The 25,288-nt window shown below is 38.6% G+C and overlaps 2 protein-coding genes across 6 annotated transcripts in view; one reads left to right on the top strand and one right to left on the bottom strand.

The window, feature by feature from the left end:
• Positions 1-3,839, bottom strand: part of IFT88 (intraflagellar transport 88) — a 118,435-nt gene extending 114,596 nt beyond the window's left edge. The window contains exons 1-2 of one of the 2 annotated variants that reach the window (XM_036747391.1): positions 3,699-3,839; positions 589-684 (exon numbers count right to left, since the gene is read on the bottom strand). In XM_036747391.1, coding sequence (XP_036603286.1) covers positions 589-678 — 90 coding nt within the window. In that variant the 5' untranslated portion in view covers positions 679-684; positions 3,699-3,839. The remainder of the gene's footprint in view (positions 1-588; positions 685-3,698) is intronic. The other variant, XM_036747392.1, reaches the window with a different exon arrangement.
• Positions 3,840-5,969: 2,130 nt separating this feature from the next.
• The window catches only part of LOC118837622 (WD repeat domain phosphoinositide-interacting protein 4), a 33,099-nt gene continuing 13,780 nt past the window's right edge, over positions 5,970-25,288 (top strand). The window contains exons 1-3 of one of the 4 annotated variants that reach the window (XM_036744605.1): positions 5,970-7,198; positions 8,628-8,669; positions 19,938-20,286. In XM_036744605.1, coding sequence (XP_036600500.1) covers positions 6,051-7,136 — 1,086 coding nt within the window. In that variant the 5' untranslated portion in view covers positions 5,970-6,050 and the 3' untranslated portion in view covers positions 7,137-7,198; positions 8,628-8,669; positions 19,938-20,286. Of the gene's footprint in view, positions 7,199-8,627; positions 9,771-19,937; positions 20,287-25,288 lie in introns of those variants that run through there. The other 3 variants (XM_036744604.1, XM_036744603.1, XM_036744606.1) reach the window with 3 other exon arrangements.

Raw genomic sequence — 25,288 nt, 5'->3', positions numbered from 1 at the left:
TGAGAGTCAAGGATGACACCTTGATTGTGAGCCTAGGAAGTTGGAAGAATGGTGGCACCCTCCACAGTAACAGGGAAGTTAGAAAGAGGGAGGGGTTTAGGGGGAAAGATAATGAGTTCACTTTTGGACACATTGAATTTAACATGTCTAATAGACAGCTGGAGACTGAAAAGAGAATGGAAGTTGGAAGAGAGTTTTTCCTTTGTATAATTATCCTCACCTTCTAATAGACTTTGCTACCAAAAATAAAGTTGCTATCAATGGAGGTTAATAAAATTAATGAATTTGCTACCCATTCAACAAACATTTACTAAGCACTACTAAGAGCAAGAGACTATATTCTCCACTGTGGGGGAAGCAGGAAAAGGGGACAAAGAAAAATAAGAAATATATATACAAATAACTATAATCCAAGGTAGAATGTAGTAAGTGCCATGAGAGAAGTAAAGATGGATTACTAACAGAGTTCTGCAGATGGAAAGATCTGCCATCTAAGTGCAGAAAGGGCAGAATGCTGAAAACGACAAATGTCTACCAGAACCAGCATGCCAACATTAGACAGAAAATTTGCAGTCGTAAATGTTTTACCTCAGTATCATAAGTTGGATTGTAATCATTGTAACCAGAATAGAGATCATCTTCATCGGTCTCTGGAGCCAGGTGTACATTTTGCATCATTTGTACCTAAGAAGAATTCGATATACTAAATATGTTCTTAAGCATAAACAAAGGTTTCAAAACAATTATAAAACCAAAATGTTTCCACGATTTGGCTAGTCTGCTTATATTTAACAATGAATGTTATTCTTGGCAGTTCTACATTTTTTCATATTATCAAAAAAAGTACTTTCAATTCTGTCCTTTTTTGAAGTAGGGGGTGCAGGTGGCTATGAATTGGCTTTGCTTAACTTTTTCTTTGACTAATTGAGTGGAGATGTGGGATGGAGAGGCAGGTGGAAATAACTGCTGTCACGATAGGAAGGTACAGCACAAAGTCCACTAGCTCTGGAGTCACAGAAACTGGGTTCAAAACCTGCTTTTGATTCTCACTACCACAGTAAATTTGTCCAAGTCAATTAACCTCCCTGGGCCTGTTTCTTCATCTGTAACACAAGAGAGTTGGACCAGACACCTTCTATGGTCCCTTTTACATCTAGAGCTCTAATCCTACACGGAAACAGGGTATCAATGGAACTTTTAAAAAACACTTAAGGAATGTATATTTTTGGGTCTGTATATCCCTTTATATTCTGTGACAGTGAAATTAAACTCCCAGGAGGCAGAGATTTGGTAGGAACAAACTTCATAACCAGTAGAGTAGTAGATAGTAGAGTCTTGCTTACATTTAAACTCATTGACTCATAGAACTTAAGAGCTTGGTCAGCCTTAGAAAACCTTTCAGTTAGGTTATAACCAGTTTAGCCACAGGCCCAGGACTCGGTTTGGAAATACTTTAGTGAGAAAATATAAAATAAATACCAAGAAAAGAAAATAATCATGGAATTTCAGAGCTGGAAGAGATTATTTCACATCCTTAAGTATGGATATTAACTCCATCTGTGTCATAACCAATCCATGCATCTAGATAAGTGATTTTTAAAAATTGTTTTATTGATACCTTTCGGATTTACATCAGACATTTCTCAACCCCCTTCCCAAATGAACTCTCCCTTATGACAAACTAACAACAAAAGCCAAATCAGAATCAGGCAGGAAAAAAACATTAGTGACCATATCTGATAACATATACACTATTTTGTCCTAGTAGTATTCCACTTTTCTGGTATTAGAAAGAAGTTATGTTTCATTATCTGTTATCTAGGACCTTTGGAGTTCAGCTCCCTTTTGTAATGTTTTTATTTATACTCTTCAAGTAATTGTGTCTGTATTTTTGATTCTGCTTATTTCATTCTGCATGTGTTTATACAAATTTCCCTTGTTTCTTTAAATTTCTCAATCTTCATTTCTTAATGCACAATATTATTCAATTATGATAATGTACCATAATTTATTCAGTCATTCAGCAAATGATAATGGACTCCCACTTTGCTTTCGATTCTTTCCAATCACAAAGAATATTGCTTTGAATATTTTGAAATATACTAGCTGTCAATATCATCTTTGACTTCCTTGGCCTATATGACCAGTAGTCACATGACTGAGTCAAAGGACATAGTCAGTTTAATTCCTTTTCTTGCATTGTTTGAACCGAAGTCCAGAATGGTGGACCAGTTCACAATTCCACCAACAGCTATTAATGTGCCTGTCTTCTTACAGCTCTTTCAAATTTGACTTGCTCTCAGCTTTTGTCTTTGACATTTTGTTAAGTGTTGGGTGAAATCTTAGAGGTGTTTCAATTTGCATGTCTTTTACTATTAGTGATTTGCAACTTGTTTTCATGAGGTCATTTACAGTTTGTAATTCTTATGGAAAGTATTTTCCCCATAAGTCTTGACCACTTTTCTTATATTGGTTGTATATAGACTTTTATCAGTGCTATTTAATGCAAATATTTTGCCTACTCCACCATTTTTCTTTTCTTTGATTTTTTTCCAAAAGTTTTTTTTTTGAGTTTTATGCATCCTGACTTTTGTTTATGTTCTTCTGTACATCCTCCGGAAAGGAATAATCCACTATGGATGGCTTACTTATAATTTAGAGCTCCCCCTACACACACACACACACACACACACACACACACACACAAATTCTCTGAGATGACTGTGTACTTAATACAGACATTATTTAATAGTTCACCTCTGTCCATCAGAGGTGAACTTTAATCAGGTAGATGATTCTCAGGACTCAGTAAAACTTACATCCAAACTGAAGATGAATATAACTATGCACAGTTCATGCAAATTTTCCTGCAAAACCTCCTGAATGGATGAAATGTGTTTTATCTGGTTTCCAATTTTCTAGATAAGTTGGAACTCTAATCAAGGTTGGCTAATCCTGGCAGAACTATCCTTGGTCTTAGCTTTTAATAGGCCACAAAGCAGAAGCAATTAATTAAGATTGAGAGGATAGGTTTTTCTGGGTGCAGGAAATCAGTCATTTAAATTTTGGCATTGGTGATATACACTTTGAATCTGAGGGACCCACAAATCCAGGCACTGAAATCACAAAAGAAGAGAGGGAGGGAGGGAGAGAAAGAGAAAGAGAGAGAGACACAGAGAGAATGGGGGCAGGGGGAATCCTGTATAAAAGGACTGGAAACCAGACCCTTAAGTGGGGGCACTAGGTGCATGGGGTTTCAGATCCAACTACGTAGGGCTGAGGAGAAGCTAGGTGGCCCAAGGGATACAGCTCTGGACCTGAATCAGGAAGACCTCGTTTCAAATTCTATCTCGGGCACTTAGCCGTGGATAGGTCACTTCACCTCTCCCAGAGCCTCAGTCTTCCCATCTGTAAAATGGGAATAATGAAGAGTATCTGCATCATAAGATTGTGAGGCTCAAAAGAGAGCACAAGTGTTTTGTAAATCTTAATGCACCATCATAATATCTGCTGTGATTGCACCTAGGACAAGGGGCGGGGGCTGGGTGTGTAGGGATGAATCCTGCCCTGCCCAGCCTTGCTGCAGTCTCAGCGGGGGATGGGAGCCCCAAGGACACCCGCCGCTCCCCCGAGGCCTAGAGCATCCCTGGCACCGATAGGTGCCGCCCCTCCCGGGTCCCCAGATGCACCCCTCCTACCTCCCGGGGAAAGGGGCGGAAGTCCCCGAGGGAAAAGCGATAGGAAGCAGCGGCTTTCCTGGGAAACGGCGGGGACACGAGAAGGGGAAAGCGAGGACCACAGACCAGCTTTGTGTGGTTGGCAACGGAGGAATCCAAGGAAGCCCCTCCCAGAGTGCTCTGCGCGGGAAGAGGGGGCGGGGCTTGGGGCGGGAAGGTTGGGACCTAGTTGAGAGGGCTAGAGCCCTAGCTAGGAAGGAGGGGTGGGCCTTTAATATGTAGGGGCGGGGATCTGGTTGAAAGGGATAGAGCTCTAAGAAGGAGGGGCAAAGCTTTAGGAAAGAGGTGTGGCGGGCTCTAGGAAGGGCGGGGATAGGGAAGGGCTTTATGGGAAGGGGCGGGGCTCTTAGGCAGCGAGGGGGCGGGGCTCAAATAAGTGGAACTTTGTTTTTTAGCAAATCTGTTTTTAAAGAAAGCCCTAGGGTGTGTCCTGAAAGTATTAGGGAAAAGGAACCTGTGCGGTGGAGTGAGACTGTTACTTAGCAAAGCTGTTTTTAAAGGAATCCTTAAGGTGTGTCCGGAAAGTATCAAGAAAAACAAGCAAACAACCAAAAAGAAAACCAAAACCCCAAAAAACCCCACTGGTCCGAAGATTTTCACGGCTCACAGCAGAATAACACGGAATTACAAAAACAAAATCCCAAACCCCAAACCAGAAGCAAAATAAATGTCCAGAAATAGGGGAATGGTTAAATTGTGATACGTTAGTGGAAGGTAATAGTGATGCAATTAAGACTGACAGGTATTATTAGGAATACAAAAAAGATCTTGGAAGAGATTTATTAAATAATGCCAGGTGGAAAAAAACTGAAAACACTAAGATCAAAAAAAGGAAAGGTAGCTCAGGAGGAAAAGGCAAAGACTACTACTGGAGATTTGAAGTAACCGAAAAGTTATAAATTATTTATTTGTAAGTTCTGAGTGACCAACTAGTAATTTCCAGCCTAGTGCTAAAAGGACCTTACATTCAATTAGGAGAAACATTTACGTACAGGGGAAGCGTCCGAGAAATTCCGGATCAAATTGATTAGATTACTTGGCATGAGTTGCCTTTAGGCAATTAGTGGAATGTCGGGAATTCCTAGTGGTCATTTAAATAAGTAGAAGTTAATTGGAGGAAGGAGGAAGAAGGGGAGATAAAACCATTTCCCCTCCCATTCCCCCTCACTCTTCCAAACTTCCAAACTATTTCTGTCTAGAGCCATCCTTCCAGGTTCTCCCTCACCCCACATATATATAATCAATTCCCAAATCATGCTGCCTCATTTTTGTCTGTTTTCGTCCGCTGCTAGATAGAATAGTGGATAGATCGCTGGACCTGGAATCAGCAATAGATCTGAGTTCAAATCCAATCTCAGATACGTTGTGACCCTAAGCTAATCACTTAACCCGTTTGCCTCTCAGTTTCCTCATCTGTAAGATGGGGAAAATAATAGCACTAACCTTCCAGGGTTGTTATTGAGAAGCAAATGAGATAATAATTGTAAAGTGCTTACTACAATGCCTGGCAGCTACATAAATGTCAGTTATACTTGTTTCCCGGCAAAAATAAGTTAATTTAAGTAGCACGTGCTGCCGGCTTACTGGAAAAAAAAAAAAAGCTAGCATTCACATAGTGTTTTAAAGCTTGCAAAGCATTTTGCAAATATTAGCTTATTTTGTTTGCTATTATTCCATTTTACAGATGAGGAAACTGAGGCAGACAGATTAAGTGACTTGACCAGGATCACACAGTGTCTGCGGCCGAATTTAAATTCGGGTCTTTATGACTCCAGGTCCGGTGATCTATCCACTATTCTATCTAGCGGCAGACAACAACAGACACCTAGTTTCCACCTAGCTGCCTTAACTTCCCCACTTACTATTTTATTGCTTTAAGTTTTGGAAAACGCTTTGAATACATTATCTTGTCTGATCCTCACAGTAACCTGGTTAGGAAAGTAGGAGTGATGCCTCCTTTTTCCCTACTTCTTATTACCTCTTATTTTGTCCCTATTTTACACGTAAGAAAACTGAGGTGGAGAGGTTGGGTGACTTGTAGGTATTAAACGTCAAAAGAATTCCTATTCAGGTCTCCCAATCTCCAAGTCTCGGGCGGTAGCGTCGGCGGGCGGAACCCCCGACAGGGCGGAACTCGAAGCGTGTGTGAGGCGGCATCCGGAAGTAGCGGCGAGACTGAACAGCTTGAGGGGCGGGGCTTCGCTCTCAACCCCTAGTTTCGAGCTTCGGCTCCAGTCGAGCAGTCTCGTCTCGCCTCGGCGGGACTCGGCTCTTGTAACTCCTCCCCCGCTCTCCCCTTGCCGGAACTTCGCCATGGCTCAGAAGCCGCAGCTCCGCGGGATGACCAGCCTGCGCTTCAACCAAGACCAGAGTTGTTTCTGTTGTGCCATGGAGACGGGCGTCCGGATCTACAACGTGGAGCCCCTGATGGAGAAGGGCCACCTGGATCACGAGCAGGTGGGCAGCGTCGCGCTGGTGGAGATGCTCCACCGCTCCAACCTGCTGGCCATCGTGGGCGGCGGCGGCAGCCCCAAGTTCTCGGAGATCTCGGTGCTGATCTGGGACGACGCCCGCGAGGGCCGAGACAGCCAAGACAAGCTGGTGCTCGAGTTCACCTTCACCAAGCCCGCCCTGGCCGTGCGCATGCGGCACGACAAGATCGTCATCGTCCTGCGGAACCGCATCTACGTCTACTCCTTCCCCAACGACCCGCAAAAGCTGTTCGAGTTCGACACCCGCGACAACCCCAAGGGCCTGTGCGACCTCTGCCCCAGCCTGGAGAAGCAGCTCCTGGTGTTCCCGGGCCACAAGTGCGGCAGCCTCCAGCTGGTGGACCTGGCGAGCACCAAGCCCGGCACGTCGTCGGCGCCCTTCACCATCAACGCGCACCAGAGCGAGGTGGCCTGCGTGTCCCTCAACCAGCCCGGCACCGTGGTGGCGTCCGCCTCGCAGAAGGGCACCCTCATCCGCCTCTTCGACACACAGACCAAGGAGAAGCTGGTGGAGCTGAGGCGCGGTACCGACCCGGCCACCCTCTACTGCATCAACTTCAGCCACGACTCCTCCTTCCTCTGCGCCTCCAGCGACAAGGGCACCGTCCACGTCTTCGCTCTCAAGGACACCAGGCTCAACCGAAGGTCCGCCCTTGCGCGAGTGGGCAAGGTGGGCCCCATGATCGGCCAATACGTGGACTCGCAGTGGAGCCTGGCCAGCTTCACCGTCCCGGCCGAGTCCGCCTGCATCTGTGCTTTTGGCCGGAACACCTCCAAGAACGTCAATTCCGTCATTGCCATCTGCGTGGACGGCACCTTCCACAAGTACGTCTTCACCCCCGATGGGAACTGTAACCGGGAGGCCTTCGACGTGTACCTGGACATCTGCGACGACGACGACTTCTGAGACACCCGGCCTCCCGATCCTCCCCACCCCCCACCTCGCTGGGGGCCTTCTATCTCCTTCAGGTGAGGTGCAGGGTCTTTAATTTCTGAGAGCCCCTCTCCCCCATCTACTCCATAGGATCATTCAACTTTAGGACTAGAAAGGATCTCAAAGATGTAGCAGCCCAGCTCCCTCACTTTTCATTTACTACAGAGAGAAGCCCCAATCACAGTGCCTGGCACAAAGTAAGTGTTTAATAAATGCTCTATCATTCCATCTACCTATCTATACATCTGTTTATATCTCTATCTCTGTAACTCTTTACAGATATATTTCCATTATCTCTATATCTCTCTCATATCTCTACCTCAAATCTATTTGTATGTCTCTATAATCTCATTGTCTCTATTTCTGTTTTTTCCTCTGTAGTTCTATCTCTTTCTCGATCTCTCTCTTCCTGTCACTATCTATCGACTTCTGTCTATCTACCTGTCTTTCCATCTGTCACCAAACTAGGCCCAGAGATTCTGGAAGATTTGGGGGAGGGAGAGTGTAAGAGGTAGGATAGTAGAGAAATTTGTCCTGTTGGAGAAACTGAGACTTCACTCCCTCCCCTAGGGAGAGAAGGAAATAAAATCCATCAGTTAAAAAAGAAAAAGGATATGGAAGAGGGTGAAGATGATTTTTCATGTCTTAATTTCAGTTGGAAGTGTTTTCTTTCCCCCTTGTGGAAAAGATATGGGTGAGGGAGACTTAATTAAAAAACATTGAGTAATTTCTTACTTGGGTCCAGTGAGAATACTACATGCTGAGACTGCAAATGAAAAACAACTGTGTCTCAGCTATCATGGCGTTTATAATATCATTAGGGAAGGGGTGAGGTAACAAAATGTAAAAATAAATAGGCTACAAGCTAGAATGTTACAAAATTGAAAGATGTCAAGGTGTTCTATACTTTTTCAAATCTCTCAAAACATTTTGTATGTATCTCATCGTTGTACTAATTTGTGCTTTCTAATGTGCCTTGTAGTTATTTCTTTGTGTGACTTATCTTTACAGACTGTGAACTTCTCGAGGGCAAGAGTTGAGCAGCTTAATAAATATTTGCCTCTTTCAGTGTTAACCTGTTTCCCTACAGCTCTTAATAAGTTAGTGAGATACAGGCAATTGGCAACAATTGCACTTTAAAAATTATTTTATCTAAAAGGAAACTCTTTATCAGATAACAACTCTTCCATATCTTCTGATCCTCTGTAATAATTATTTGGTTTCCTTTATAATCCTAGGTACTCTATTTTTTGTATTTAAAAACATTATTCTAAGATGGAGTCTATAGGCTTCACCATACTGTCAAAAAGGTCTATAACTCAAAAAAAAGGTTAAGAATACAGTCATAAAATTTTATAGGTATTGGTGCAGTTCATCACATTTCATAGGTATCGATACAGTGCCCAGGGTGTTCATCCTTTATCTCTCTTGCTGCATGACTGACTCACTTCCTTTTTTGATCAGGTATTTCCTGGATGATATTCTTACACTACTTCTTACATGCAGGTAGGTCATTGTTGGAAATGTGTGTTGGCCTACTTGTGTCCACAGTGCACCTCTCCATTGCCTTTTAGTTAACCTGCCATTTTGATTTGCCAGAGGCTGTGGTATTCCAGCATTCACAGCCATGCCAGAACAGCATCACCATGAAAACATTAGTTTTTGAAAGCTGGGATTTTATGTCAAGGAGCAGCTTGGTATCATTATAAGGACTGGAATTTTTCAAGTGCAATGCAGCTTGCTCTCTTGGAACTATTCAATTCTGAGCCCAACTCAGTGACCACCTACAGACTGGCCAGTGAACCGCATATCATAATCTGGACAATAGGACTTTTTTATGCCTTTGTGTTTTCCTGTACTCTTGTTTGAGTAATCATGAATCTCATTGGGAAGCCTCTGTAATAAATTGGGACTTAATATTATCAGCATGATATCCTAAAAGAGGAGCAACTGGAGTACGTAATCCTAAGGCATACCAACAACTTCCACATGGACCCTGCATAGAACATCCTCCATGACAGTGGCAAACACCTTTAGCAAGCATACTGTTTTCTGCTTCACTTGACAATAATCAGAGGGTTGTTGAACAGTTACCTGTGTTTGCATTTAACAAACCAGATCTTGTATGGTCGTAACACATACATGAGAAACTCCTTGTTGGAGGGGGCCTTTAAAGGTTGTGTTTTGCCTTTTTTTTTTTTTAATCAGCAAACAATAAATACAGTGAGAGCTTATATTCTTTGTACCTTTCAGTTAATCATGTGACTAAAAATGTGAGATTTTCTAAACATGAGAAAGCAGCTATATAGGTTGGTACTGTCCTCTTGTTTACTTTATGGGAGATAGTTTTACTGTCAGTGATTTCTTCCTCTCTTTTAATATCTTTGCTGTCTCCTGAAATGACTTGTAGAATTATCTCTCAATGCTTTCAAGATTGTATCGCTTTCATCAAAGATTGGATCTAGGCCTCTTTGATCCAACCAGTCTTCTTGACTTGATCTTCTTACATTCCAGTACTGCCTCCTCATATAGTATTGAGAACTCAGGTATTTTCCAAATGTATAGTGGTTCTACTGTCATTGATAAAAATAGATCATTTTAAAAATACTGACATATGTTCTGTTTTCTGTTATCTTCCTGCCAGTTTCATCTATCACTGTTCTGGGGATAATATTACTTATTTGGGTCTGTTGCCAAACTTTTTGCAAACTTGAGCCTATCTCCAATGCTTTCTTTTTTGGCCATTTTTAATGCTTCTTTTCCATTTTATTAAAAAAAGATTCATTGAGATATTGTTTTAAAATCACCTTCATTTCCAAATATATCCCCCCTTCTATCCAGCAAGTAATGCTTTTCTAATAAAGATTTTTAAAAGAAAAACAGTTCAACAAAACAAACCAACACTTCAATCAAGTCTGAAGTATATGTAGTATTATGTACCTCCACAAATAGAATTCTTTTCTCAATTTTTTTTAGGACTAAACTCATTCATTGTAATTATACAACATTCATATTTTCTTTTAGAAAATCTTTCTGTTAAAAAAAATCAATAGTGTATTCTGTATTGAGTCACCAGTAATTTTATAATTTTATTTACAGTTAATCTAATTCCAAGACATTTCTGATGTAGAGAGATGTCCAAAATGATAGTCTTCCTATGCCCTCAAATAAGTCTGTACAAGACCAGTTTAGGTAACTGGTTCTCAAACCATTTGGTCTCTAGACCTTTTTATACTCCTAAAATTATTGAGGACCACAAAGAACTTTTTTTATGTGGGTTATAGCTATCATTTATCATATTAGAAATTAAAACTAATAAATTTGTATTCATTAAAAAATTATGTCAACATAAATAACATTTTATGAGAAATAACTTTTCCTTAAAAAAGTGAGAAGTGGCATTGTTTTACATGTTTTTTTCCTTAATAGTAATTTAATGTTTTCCTATTTACATGTAAAGATAGTTTTCAGCATTCATTTTTGTAAAATTTTGAGATCCAAAATTTTCTCCCTTCTCTCCTCTACCCCCTCCCCAAGACAGCAAGCAATCTGATATAGGTTATATATGTACAATCATGTTAAACATATTTCCACATTAATTATGTTGTGAAAGAAGAATCATAACAAAAGGAAAAAACCAGGACAAAGAAAAACAAAAAAAAAGTGAAGATTGTATGCTTGGGTCTGCCTTCAGACTTCATAGTTCTTTCTCTGGATGTGGTTAACATTTTTCATCATGAATCCTTTGGAATTGTCTTGGATAATTGTATTGCTGCGAAGAACTAAGTCTATTATAGTTAATCATCACACAATGTTGTGGCTGTGTGCAATGTTCTCCTGGTTCTGCTCACTTCACTCAGCATCAGTTCATGTAAGTCTTTCCAGGTTTTTCTGAAATCCTCCTCATCATTTCTTATGATACAGTAGTATTCCATTACCTTCATATACGACAGCTTATTCAGCCATTTCTCAATTGATAGGGAATTTCCAATCTTTGCCACCACAAAAAAAGGTGCTATAAATATTTTTGTACATGTGGGGTCCTTTTCCCTTTCTTATGATGTCTTTGGGATAGAGACCTAATGGTGGATCAAAGGGTATGGACTGTTTTGTTGCTTTTGGGGTATAGTTCCAAATTGCTGTCCAGAATAGTTGGATCAGTTCACAACTCTACCAACAATGTATTACTGTTCCAATTTTTCTACATCCTCTCCAGCATTTATCATTTTCCTTTTCTGTTACTCTAACCAACCAGATAGGTATGAGGTGGTACCTTAGAGTTGTTTTAATTTGCATTTCTCTAATCGATAGTGATTTTAGAGCATTTTTTCGTGTGATTATAGATAGCTTTAATTTCTTCCTCTGAAAACTACCTGTTCATATTCTTTAACCATTTATCAGTTGGGATGTTTTATATATTTTTGCAAATCTCTTTTAATTTCTGGTTTAATAGAAGACAGCTAGATTATATCTGCTTCTGCATTCCATCAATTGTGATTTTTTTTAAGTTGAAGCATATAAAGAATCATGCTTCATACACATAGTTAGAAAAGGGAAATAATAGAAGTAATAGAAAGGCAAATAATATCTTAGCTTTACTATGAAAAGTGGTTTTGACCTTATGTATCCCCTGAAAGTATCTCTGGGGACTCTCCCTCAGACCACACTGAGAACTTTGATTTAGGGGAATCCAGGAAACAAAATCAAGATTTGTAACAATACAGTCCTGGGTTAACATTTGAATAGTTGAACAGCTATAACTCTTTCCTCTCAGAAGACTCTCCCAGAGGAGTCAGTGGGTTCTTCCTACAGATCTATATGGAAAATCTCAGCTAAATTGAAGTTTGAATGCTTTCCACTGAATGGAAATAGTTTCTCCCCATGGAGTTTAATCCCTTTAAGGGCCAGAGAAAGGAGATTGCCCTTAGAAGGGATAATCTGGGCAGATGAGGTACTCTCTGTTAAATTTGTAGTTTAGTCAATTCTCTTAATGAAAAAAATGTCATTTCATATTTAAAATTTTACATTAATATGCTTCTATATCTTTCACATTGTTATTTGTTTTCCTGGTTCTGCTTACTTTCCTTTGTTTTGACTAAATCTTAATTTGCTTCTTCATTAGTTTATCATAATAATTCATGTTCAGTTTAGACATTCAGCTAGTGGTCACTCACTTTATGGTTTTTTGTAACCATGAAAAGTACTGCTATGGATATTTTAGTATTTTTTTGGTGACTAAGTGACACAAAGAAAGAAAGAAGACCTGAATTCAATTCCTGTCTCATGAACTCACTAGCTATGTGACTTTGGACAAGTCACTTAAACCTCTGCTTGCCTCATTTCCTCAACTGTAAAATGGGGATAATAATAGCAACTACCTTACTCTGTTATTGTGAGTACATTTAAGTACACTTAGCAGTATTTGGCACATAGTAGGCACTATACAAATGCTAGCTATTATTATAGGACTTTTCTATATTCCTTTGAGTATGTGATACAGACTGAGGTCATTGTGTAAAAACATGGACATTTTTGTCATCTTTTTAGCATAATTCCAAATTAATCTGGTTGGACCAGTTCGCTTAGTGTGCTTGTCTTTACATGGCTCCAGTGACTATTTCTATCATTTGTCATCTTTGCCAATTTTCTAGATGCGAGGGAAAACTTCAGAGCTACTTTGATTTATGTTTTTCTAATTATTAGTAATTTGGCTATTAACAGTTTCCAGTTCTTTTGAGAAATGTTTATGTATTGAGGAATGGTTTTTGGTCCTCCATACTGCTTTAAAAAATGCATTAGTATTCAGTAATATCTTTGGTTGCCATGTTCTCTGCTCAGCAAAGTGTAACTGGTTAAGGTGGTTTCTGAGCCCTCTCAGCCTGTCCATTCTGACAACTGTTTTATGTTGTTGAAACTTCCTTAGGAAAAAAAGTGTTAATGTTAATATCCCTGCCCTTTGCATTTCTCGTTTTGGGGACATGGATGACTCATTGAAGCTGTTATAATTGTGAGCAGTATCGTATTATTTTTTTCCTTTCCTTATCAGGTAGGGCCCTCCTTCATACATGGATCCCTTGACATCTACTCCAGGTCGAAAGCACTTTGTGGGTCAGTATCCACTCAAAGGTCATGAACCCCACCAATGTTTCCTTTACAAGGCAGCTTGGAAGTAATATTACTTCAAAACAAAATAACAGAATCGTGTGACAGGCGAAGATGAAAGGAATGTTTTCCAAACATTTTTTTAGGCCCCAAACGTTACGAAAAAAGAAAATATACATTAGATTTAGAATACCTAACACCAAATCCACAAGATAAATATGACAGAAACAACACACAAGGTAAAAACCTCATGAAATAAGATCAAAGAGCTCAAGTGCTTAGAGTTCTCAATGAAACCATACCCCAAATCACTTTGGGCAGTCTCATAGGCTTAGGGTCTCTGCCAGTAACTCCCCACTGTAGTGACTCAGTTGAACCTCCGTTTATCCCTCAAGAAGAAGCAGACACTGATTCTGCCTAGCTCCACATACCACACAAAGAAAAGGAAGAACTGGAGGAAGGAAGAGGGGCAAAGATGACAAAGAAAATGACAGATGTTAGAGGGGCTGCTGGAAAATAAACACATTAATGTGCTGTTAGAGCTGTGAATTAGTATGGCCATTTTGAAAAGCAGTTTAGAACTATTAATGCCCCAAATTCAGGAAACTGTATCTTTGATCTAGGGATACCACTGCTGTGCCTATAACCCAAAGAGACCAAAGAAAAAAGAAAAAGACCTTAGGAAAAAGGAAAATGTAAAGATATTTATGCCCGCTTTTTTTTTTAGTGGCAGAGAGCTGGAAACTAAGGGGGTACCCATTGATTGGGTAATGGCCGAACAAAATATGGCATACAAATGTAATAGAATATCATTGTACCATAAGAAATAACCAAAAGGATGGTTTCAGAGAAACCTGGGAAGATTTGTATGAACACATGTAGAATGAAGTGAACAGAAGTCAAGCCAATCAGTCAAGTATTCATTGCTGTCTGCCAGGCACAGTGAAGAGCTAAGGATACCAAGAAAAGCAAAACCAGTTGACATTGAAGAAGCTGACAATTTAATAGAAAAGACAACGTAAAAATAACTATGTACAACCAAATAGATACAAGATAAATTGGAGGTAATCTCAGGGAAGATGCTAGCACTCAAGAGAACCAGGAAAGGCTTCTGGCAGAAGGGATTTTAGCTGAGGCACAAAGGAAGCCAGGGAAGGTAGGAGGCAGAGCTGAGTAGGGAGAGGGCTCCAAGCTTGGGGGGAAAGCCATGGAAATGCCCAGAATTAGGAGGAGTGTCTTGTTTGAACAACAGCAAGGATGCCAGTGTTACTGGATCAGAGAGTATGTGGAGGAGTAAGGTGTAAGAAGACTGGAAAAGTAGGAAGGTATGGGGTTATAAAAGGCTGTAAAAACTAAATAGGGGATTTATATTTGATCCTGGAATTGATAGGAAACCACTGGAATTTATTGGAGGTGAAAGGGAGGAGATATGGTCAGCCCTGTGCTTTAGGAAGATCATTGTGATACTGAATGAGAACAACTTATATAGGAATAACAACACTGAAAACAAACAACTTTTAAAACCTTAGCTAATCAACAAAGTGACCAACCAGGATTACAGAGTACCAATGAAATGTTAGGAAGTACCACTTCCTAACAGAGAGGTGAAAATATTCCCGATGAGGGGAAAGATGAGAACAAGTATTAATTAGATGCCTGCTCTGTGCCAGGCACAGTGCTGAGTGCCTTACAAATGTCTCATTTGATTCTCACAACAATCTTGTGAGGTAGGTGCTTTTATTGTTCCCTTTTACCATTGAGGGAACTGAGGAAGACAGGTTAATGTAGTAAGTTTCTGAGGTAGGATTTGAATTCAGATTTTCTTGACTTCAGGCCCAGCACTCTAGCCAAAGTATCACCAAGGAGCCTTTCAAATAGGGTATATTTTTGGATGTGGCCATTGTGGGAATTTGTTTTGCTTCGTTATGCATATTTTTTATAAAGTTTTTTTTTCCCTTCAGCAGAACTGGGAGGTGGGAAGGAGAGAACATAAATGCCTGTTCATTGAAAATAAAATACAAATTTAAAAAAAAAGGATAGAGGTGATGGCAGATCCAGGCAACAAAGAACATAGGACAGAGCAGCAAGCTAAAAGGAAAGTTCTTCTGCATGAGGGAAACGGAACTAGAACCTCTGTTAAGGCAAGGACTCTACTCCCACAGTTAGCTCTACATAAACATCTGGATTTGCTTCCAACTACAGAGGGGCTTGAAGATTCCCAACCTCAGATAGCTGTGCCGGACTGGCAGGAGAAGTCGAAAAATCCACGGAGTGAAACTACAGATGAGTGGCTGTGAATAAAAGAGAAAGACTTAATTAAAGACCACATGACTAAGGGAGAAAGTCTAAAGGAAAACACAGCTCACAGACAAGCCAACCCAGAGATTCATACAGAAGGCAAAATGAGCAAAAAATTAAAATGGATGCCAAAACACTACGAGCAAATGTTACATGCTACGATGGAAAATGAACCAAATTTCCTCATTGAAAAGAGATCATGGAATAAGAAACTCCAGGATGATTCAAAATGAAAACTTAGAAGAAAATATTGGGAATGAAATTAGGTTAGAAATCAGTGCTCAGAACTTTGAAGGTAATGATGGAAGATGTAGAACACTGCACTATTAGACTCAATTGATTTGTTACTTAATTTTGCAGAACTACTTTTATCCCCTCTTTGTTACAAGCATCTACGTAGGGAAAAGGGAAGAAAAATACTTGAAGAGAAAAGTGATGTTAAAAACAGAAGTACAATTTTTTAAAAAGAAAAAAAGAGAAGTTGTGATGGAGATTTTCACCAAAGTAGTAGAGGCTCTGGAAAGAAAAAATGAAAAATTTTAAATGCAAAATATAGAAGCAGAAGTGAATCAAGACCATAAAAACATTAAAAGGGCACATGAACTCTATATGAGCAATCGTTCTTGGAAATCTGGATGCACAGAGATAATTTAAAGTTCGCAGGTCTCCCAGAAGAACATAACAAATAAAAAATCTTTAATGTCATACTATAGCAAATAATTTAAGAAAATTATCTGAAACAATGTAATAAATCGACAGTACTACCTTAATTCAGTGTCATACCAATCAAACTGCTAAGGGATTATTTTATAAAGGTAGGAAACTTTATAATAATGAAATTTATGTGGAAGAACCAAAGATTAAAAATCTCAAGGGTAATAGTGAAAAAAGTGGGAAGGAAGGGGCTCTGTCAGTACCAAATCTCAAGCTATACTACAAAGTGGTAATTATTACAATGATTTGATACTGGTTAAAAAATAGAGAGGCCAATCAATGGAACAGGTTAGGTTCATAGCATAGAGAAGCAAAGAAACACAGTAGTATAATGTTTGATAAAATCCAGAACTTCATTTACAGGGGTAAGAACACAATAATTGACAAAATGGGTGTGAAAACTAGAAAGCAGTTTGACAGCAATTACAAAGACACCAACTTTTCATAGTATATATAAAGATAAGCTCCAAATAGGTATGTATATAAAAGATGACATCATTAGAAAAAAATTGGAGGATTAAGATCACCTTTCAGATCTATGGATAGTGGAAAAATCCATGACCAAACAAGCATTAAGAGGATCATGGAAGATAAAATAAACAATTTTGATTATATAACTTTAAAAGTTTTTGTACAAACATATAATGTAGTTAAAATTGGGAGACATGAGGAAAAAAAATTGTTGCTGCAAATTTCTCTGATAAAGGACTCATTTCCAAGATATAAAAGGAACTGGTTATAATTTAAAAGATTAAGAACCATTCTCCAAGAGATCATAGCTTAAAGGATGTGAATAAGAAATTTTCAAAGGAAGAAATTTAAGCTATCCAAAACCATATTAAAAAAATATTCCAAATCAATAATAGAGAAATGTAAATTAAAACAACTCTGAAGTTCTACTTCACACTCATTAAATTGTCAAAGAAGACTCAGGAAAATGGCAAATGTTGGAGGGGCTATGGGAAAACATGCACACTAATGCACTGTTGATAGGGCTGTGAGTTAACTAATCCAGCCAGTTTGGAAAATGATTCAGAACAGTGCCCAAAAGTTGCTAAATTGGTCATACCCTTTGACTCAGCATTACCACTACTAGACCTGTACTTCAGAGTTAGATCAAAGAAAGACCTATATGTGCAAAAAAAACCAAACCAAAAAAACAAAAAACCCCAAAACCTAAAAGCTAAGGGTTTCTTTTGGGGAATTGCTAAACACATAATTGTACATGTAAGTAATGAGATTATTATTGTACCAAAATAAATTATGAAATGGATGATTTCAGAGGAAACTGGTTAGAACTTTATGAACCAAAGCAGAATAAAGTGATTGGGACTAGAGCAATTTATACAATGACAACAAGGTTATAAATAAAAATAACTTCGAAAGGCTTTAGGACTCTGATCAATGTAATGATAAACCATGAATCCAGAGGACCAAAAATGAAATATGCCATCCCTCCCTGCCAGAGGGCTTATGGACTAAAAATGCAGACTGGGACACACACATTTGCATGTGGCCAATGTGGGAATTTGTTTTGCTGGGCTATGAATATTTGTTATGAAGAATTTTATTTTTTTGATTGTTCATTTGGGGGGGGATAGTGGGAAGAAGAAATAATAAGTATGCACAAAAATAAATTTTAAAATGTTTAAAGAAAATTGTGTAACTTTTGAATAAAGATGATGAAACACAGTTTCAGTAAATACACAGATTACCTGCCCAAAAAAGCAGCAGCCCACTCTTCAAATTAAACTTTGAAATTTCTAACATAAATAAATTTTACAAGGAACCAAGAGAATGCTGGTTATTAAGGCTTTGTACAAAATATATGTAAACCAGAATCACTCCATAGTCGTGAGAAATCAAAGAACACAATGGAGTGGTATATTCCAAAAAGTAAAGGAACTTAAGCTCCAACCCAAAATAATGTATCTTAAAAAGCTTGGCCTAAGCATAAATGAAGAAAGGTAATAAAAGATAGGTATTTGAGACATTATCTCCCTACTCCCACCCCCAAAAATCCCCCCACCAAAAAAAAAACAAAACAAAACCAGGAACTGAATATTTGACTTACAAGCATGCTGAATAAAAGAAAAACAAGAAATCTAAATAAGTACAATTGCCAAGAAAATATTAAATAATGAAATTGATTCTCTCATCTTTATAGGTTGTTTAAAAAACAAACCCAGAAGTAAAAGAACAAAGAGGAATCATCAAGGAACAAAAAGAATTTTAGGGACTAATGATTTTAGGGGCATTTAAAGAATCAGGAGAAAGTAAAGAAGAATAGTTAAATTAATATTCCATGGACTAAGTCCCATGATCCCCTTATAAAGGAACCAATATATTTTGTGGACAGGAAAGCAGTGGGAGAGGGGAGATAGGAGAGTTAGGAAATGCTTTCCAACCAAATCCAAATATCAACAGTAAAGAAATAATTTGGGGCACCTACATGGCACAGTGGATAGAGCATTGCCCCAGGAGGACTTGAGTTCAAATGCACCCTCAGACACTTGACACTTACTAGCTGTGTGACCTTGGGCCCAATCACAGATAATGAAATTGAGCAAGTCATAAAGTAACTATCAAAGAAAGACTGGGAAAAGAGGTTGAACTACAGTCCAGGAATATTTATCTCTATGCTACACAAATTATTTTCAAAAATTGAGAAAGGAAGCACTCTATAAAACTTTTTATGACACAAAGTTTTAATGCCTGACTTAGAGAAGGATAAAACAAAGAAGGGTAACTATAGACTAATATCATTAATGAATATTTATCAGAATTGTTGGAACTGCAATTGGTTTTATTCTGGAAAGCAATTTTTTTTAAAAAAGTAACTGAAATGTTCATACCTTTTGATTCAGATCCCACTGTGAGGCATATACCCTCAACTAGGGCAAAGATAGAAAGAAAAGTCCCATATACATTAAAATGTTCAAACAGCACTTTTTGTGATTTCTACTAGACACTAGTATACCTATAAATTAGAGAATGGCTAAACAAATTATAGTCCATAAATAGAAATAGCATATTACAAAGCTGTAAGAAATTATGAATTTAAAGAATTCAGAGCAGCATGGGAAAACATTAACTGATGCAAAATGAAGTAGACAATCAGGAAAACAATATAAACAATAACTACAAAAATGTAAAAGGAAAGGTAAAAAAATCTGAAACAATGCTTTGTAATTATAATGACCAGCATTGGTCCTGGACAAGAACTGAGAAAGTGCACTTCCTTTTCTTCTAAGATGGAGGATTTCAGGTGTCAAATATTGTACATACTGTCAGATTTGGTTGATGTATTGGTTAATTTTGCTGGACTTATTTTGCTGAATAGTGGAGGCAGACAGGATGTATTTAGAAATGAATATAATGTAAAAAGCAAAAGGTCAAAAAATAAGAATTAAAAAAATAAATTTAAATAGTATCATAAGTAGCAAGAAGGATCCTCCCTTACAGATGGGGCAGGATTTCCCAACCTTTTTTGCTTCCCTTCCCCTCTTGGAATGAATACCTTACCATGCTCCCTGTTTAATAAGAAAGGAAAATAAATTTGAGAGTTTTCCATGCATATGCACATAATAAAACACTAACTTTTCATAAAGAAAACTCTGGTAAATAACAACATTTTTGTGTTGTTGCTTGTTTCTCTAGAGAGTTGCTGATTCCCTTTAGTGATGCCATTAGGCTGTGGACTTCTTTCTCCACTGAACTGGGGTCTTCTGCAGCTCTGTTCTTTTTTGCATCATGGTCTCTGATACTCCCTCCTCACATCTCCACCAACCTGCTCTATGCTGTCATCTGCTGGCTTCTACGTTGAACTGCAGCTACCTGGATCTCAGCTTTATCTACTAGCACTAGGACCGTAGCAGCTTTTTAAAAACTTCTGGTTATTAGCCAGCCAGTTAATTGGAGATGTCCATAAGCATTTAAGAGTTGCTTTTGAACTGAGTTTCTCTACTGCTATCATTTTATTTGGGTTATAATTAAAATTTTCTTTTAACTTCCTTCATACCCCTGGTTGCCAGCCTAGGTTGCTGAAAATCATCATGGGAACTCCTTATAGCAAACTGTAAAGGGTCTGTTTGGTGAGAACTGTGTTGAGAAGATTCTTTTTAAAACCCACCGTAACCTTAGTTGAGCCTCAGTGTATGAAGAATAAGACTGAAAGGGGCTGGGTGGAGCTGGTCCTACTTGCCCTACTTCTCCAAACAAATTGCTTCACTTCCTACATTATAAATTAATGTTGATTTTGACCTGTGCTCTAATTAGTTGTTGATACGTTTGCATTAAGACAACTAACATTACTCCCACAACAATAACGAGTCACTTCCTGCCACCTAAGAAAATAATAATCATAACTCATTTATATAATTTTAAAGGTGTGCAAAGTGCTTTCCTCACAATAATCCTGTGAGGTGTGGAATTCTAGTTGTATTGTACCCATTTTAGAAATGAGAAAATGAAATTTCTAAGATTTTAAGAGACTTGCCTATGATCATTCAGCTAGTAAATCTCTGCAGTGGGCATTGAAACAAGGTCTTCTTATTTAGAATCCAGCACCAAAACACAGTATGTTTCTCTCCCTCTCTCTCTCTGGTGTGTGTGTGAAGTTGAAGGGAGGTCAGCGTTCATCTAGTCTACTTTTTTTCCAAATCGTAAATCCTATCTATAAAATATTTGAAAAGTGTTTTTTTTTCAGCCTTTGAACACATCCAGTGAGGGGGAATTCACTACCTCACATTCATAATAATAATTCATGCATATTTAGAGTTTTACAGTTTACAAACCTCTCTCCTCACAACAACTTTAGTAGGTAAGTAGATAGTACTAATGTAATTGTCCCCATTTTACAGATGTGGAAACTGAAGCTCTCTGAAATTAAATGGCTCATTGGCATTGGCAAAACTAGAGCTTGAATACATGGATAGCTAAAATTGGATGACAAAAGCAGGATTCAAAATGATAGTAGAATGACATCAGAAGGCATCAACTAATAGAGATAAAGGTAAAGGACTATATCTGGGCTCAATAAATCAACTTCACAAGTTCAGGATGGAGATTTGTGTCTCAACAGTACTTCTTTTGAAAGATGTGTAACACATAGAAAATACACTGGAGAAAAAAAAATCTATGTATTTGATTACATAAATGTAAAGAGACTTTGGACAATGAAAAGTACTGTCTTTAAAAATATCAGATAACACTCATAATCCCAAATATGTAAGGAACCAATGCATATTAATTAAAAAAAACACTTTCCCCATTTTAGCTATAGTCAAAGGACAGGAATAGACAATTTAGGAATGATTGCAATATCATAGATTTAGAGCTGGAAAGGGCCTTAGTGTCCACCTAGTCCAACCCTGTAATTTTAACTATCAATGACCATTTTAAAAGATGCTCAAATTTCCTAATAAACAGAGAAATGCAAATCAAGACAACCTTAAGATACCACCCTGTTAGACAGACAAAAGTATAGGAAAAAATATTAGATCCAGTATTGATGAGACTGGGGGCAAATAGGAACTCTCCTACATTGGGGGTGGTACTACTGACTGGTGCAAACACTTCTAGAAATCACTATAACTGCAATAAGAGCAACATCATTGAATGTACTTTGTACCTTCAGACTTTTCTGGCTAAGGCTTTAGCCTATGAGTATCATAGAAAGGAATAAAGGACCTACTTGTACTACAATACACATAGCCACTCTGTGATGAAAATTGAAAACAAACCATTTGCCCAATAATTGTAAAGCAACTTAATAAAACAATCGTATATTAATGTATTCTAATATTAAGATACTATGTAATATTAACTATGAAGCATCCAAAAAAAGATTAAGATACCTATATAAAGTGATTCAAAGCAAAATCAACAGAATTACAACTATATATACATTGACTTTAATGATATGTTTGCTTAGCACCTGAAGCTCTATCCCTCCCTTTTGTCTGTGGAGCTTCCAGAAAAACTACCACAGGTTCAAGGTAGTCTTGACCCACATCCTCTCAAAACCAGATCTTACTAGTCCCCACCAATAGTGTTTACTTCTAGTACCTCATTCATTGAAAGTAAAGGTATCTCATGAAATAACAAGAAGAAAAGTAGCAATAGAAGAACTCCAGTCATAAACCTGAGGCAAACATAACCACAATTACACACACACACACACACACACACACACACACACACGAATTATAAATGAGGAGCACCACACATAGGAAACCTATGTGACTAGGACACGTGTAGAAGGGCAGACACATAGAATTCATAGGATCATAAATTCAAGCTGGAAGGGATTTTTGAGGTCACCTGGGCAGTGGATTACAAAATGGACAGAATGCCAGGCCTGGAATTAGTAAGACTCATCTTCCTGAGTTCAAATCTGGCCTTGAATACTTGCTAATTATGTGACCCTGGGCAAATCACTTAACCCTGTTTGCCTCAGTTTCCTCATCTGTAAAATGAGCTGGAGAAGGAAATGGCAAACCACTCACTATGAAAACCCCAAATGAGGTCAGGAAGAGTCAGTCATGACTGAACAACAACAAAAGACAGTGGAAACATGACAGCTTTTTTCCCCCTCAAGTACAGTCAGTGCAATGCTTGCTATGTTAGGGAATATTTTGAGCATAATGCAAATTTTGAATTATGTACAATTTGTGAGAAGCAGCAAAAATGCAGAAAACTACATCACTTCACAATAACTCACAAGCTCCAACCTATCCAATGCTCATTTCTATAAGCTGTCACTGCCTATGTCTTTGAGTTGTCTAAGACCTTGGGCTGCTTCTCAGCCTGGGCCTTGGTTCCCATAGGTGTACAGTTGGGCAGTTTCTTGAAAGTTGGGCAGGCTGCAACTCTGGGCCTTGGGACCAGAGCCATAGATGGATGGTGAATGTGTTGGAGGGGAATGCAGAACAGGCCTCTTCTGCCCATAGCTTTTCTGTCCTGCTATACAATAAATATGTGGAGCAATATAGCACTTTAAAAAAGAAAATGTAGGATAACTCATAGACATAAAAGATATGAGAATGTGGGCCAAGAGGAAGACAATAACCTTGCCCTCCTCCCTTATTTTGTATTTGTTTAGATTTCATTTCCAAGCTATGACAAAGAATTTTGAGGTGGATACAGGTTGTTAATCTGAGGGGTTGTTTGAAGTAAAAGCAGACTTTTTTTATAATTTGTTTTTTATTTTTAGTTTACAACACTCATTTCCACAAGTTTTTGAGGTCCAAATTTTCTCTCCTTCCCTCTCCTCCTCCCCCAAGAGGGCATGTAATCCAATATAGGATATACCTTCACATTAAACTTATTTACATAACAGTCAAGTTGTAAAGAAGAATTACAACCAATGGAATGAATCATGAGAAAGAAGAAACAAAGCCAAAAAGGAAGGAAAAAAGAGAGAGCAAATAGTTTGTCTCAATCTGCATTCAGACTCCATAATTTTTTCTCTGGATGTGCAGAGTAAAGCAGACTTTCTAATCCTAAATGAGATATAAACTTAGAACAGCTTGTTGATTCTGTTATATCAGATAAAATGGGAAACTAGTAGGAGCTAATGTCTCAGGCTGAAATTTGTGAACAGAGCAAAGACTAACTAGTTAACACAGGGACTATAGATCTCTCAGCTTTATTTTGCAGGCTTTAGCTAGTTAAGTGACCTGCTCATGTTAAGTAAATGGCAATAATAAAGTTGAGCCAGAAATTCTCTTATCACAACTATCTTTATCTTCAAACTAGAAGGAGGACTTGAGTTTTAAAAGAGACCCATACAGCCTGCAAGAGGGCAGGTTGAGAGGAAGAAGCAGAGAGACAATGTCTCCATGATGAGGTCAGGGAACCATGTTTTGAGAGGTGCTTGAGACCCCAAAATACCAACATGCCAGGTCCTGCTGGAAGGAATTTGACTCAAGCCTTCTCACAGCCAAAGAAGAAAACAAAGTTTATTACAAATTCGCCATAATGGGTAGTCATAAGAAATCTCACCCTTTGTGACACTTGTTTTCACAAGCAGGCCAGATTCCATCTGAGGTAGATGGAATCTGAGCCCCTTCAGTGGAGGCAAGGTGAAACTTACATACACAAAGATTGTAGGAGGGATCTAGTGTGGTCCTGGGGTGATGGGAGGAGGGGTTTAGGGAATGTCTTGAGGAGTCTAAGGAGGAGCTTGATGGGACTGGGGTAACTAGAGGTCAGACTGCAGGAATGGGATGAAGGGTGGGAAGTAGCTGAAGGCTACCTAGAGATAACAGACCATGTAGAGCTAGACTAGTTTAAGGATAACAGATTTGGGCATAGACACTTTGATAGGATCCAGGATGGAAACTAGCCTGACAATGGAGGGCTAGGCTAGTTTAAGAGTAACCTAGCCTAGACATTTGGGCCTAGCAATAATGAAAAGCTTATGGCCTCAGGCAAGCGCCTCATCTAGTGGGAAGATTCAAGGGGGCTCCCACAGTCTAAACCTCATCACCCAGCCCTGAGGTGTACTTAAAAAGTTGAGCTGGAAAGCATCTGTGGCACAGGCACAACCGGCCAAAGAAGAAACCAAAAGGATAGATCTGGAACTATGAAGGGAAAGATCAAAATGATACACTAGTTGCCTACAGGTGCGCTTGATAGTTAGTATTCACCTCTTCAAGGACTAAAGGAAAATTTTTTTAAAAGTGTATGCTCTTTCTCCAACTTCCTTTCCCTATATCTGTTTAGTAACAGACACTGTAATGTAGTATAATATATAATACATCATGACATATAATATATAACACAGTATAGTACATATAATATCAAATATGCTTTGTTCTCTTCTTCAAGATCATCCTGGTGTTGCTGCAGATACAGAGAAGCCAGGGGGTTAGATGTAGATACCCAAACATTTAGATTAGGGCAGAGAACTAAACCTCTGTCTGGATTGTAGGAATTCTCCTAACTGGGCTCTGAGCAATTGTGGTTGTACCAATAAATGTTTTATCTGATATAAATTCCATTGT

This window comes from Trichosurus vulpecula, chromosome 2 (assembly GCF_011100635.1).
Source record: "Trichosurus vulpecula isolate mTriVul1 chromosome 2, mTriVul1.pri, whole genome shotgun sequence".
In the NCBI taxonomy this organism is placed as follows: domain Eukaryota; kingdom Metazoa; phylum Chordata; class Mammalia; order Diprotodontia; family Phalangeridae; genus Trichosurus; species Trichosurus vulpecula.
The sequence above is the reverse complement of the archived record's forward strand: the minus strand, read 5'-3'. Positions and strand labels throughout refer to the sequence as shown.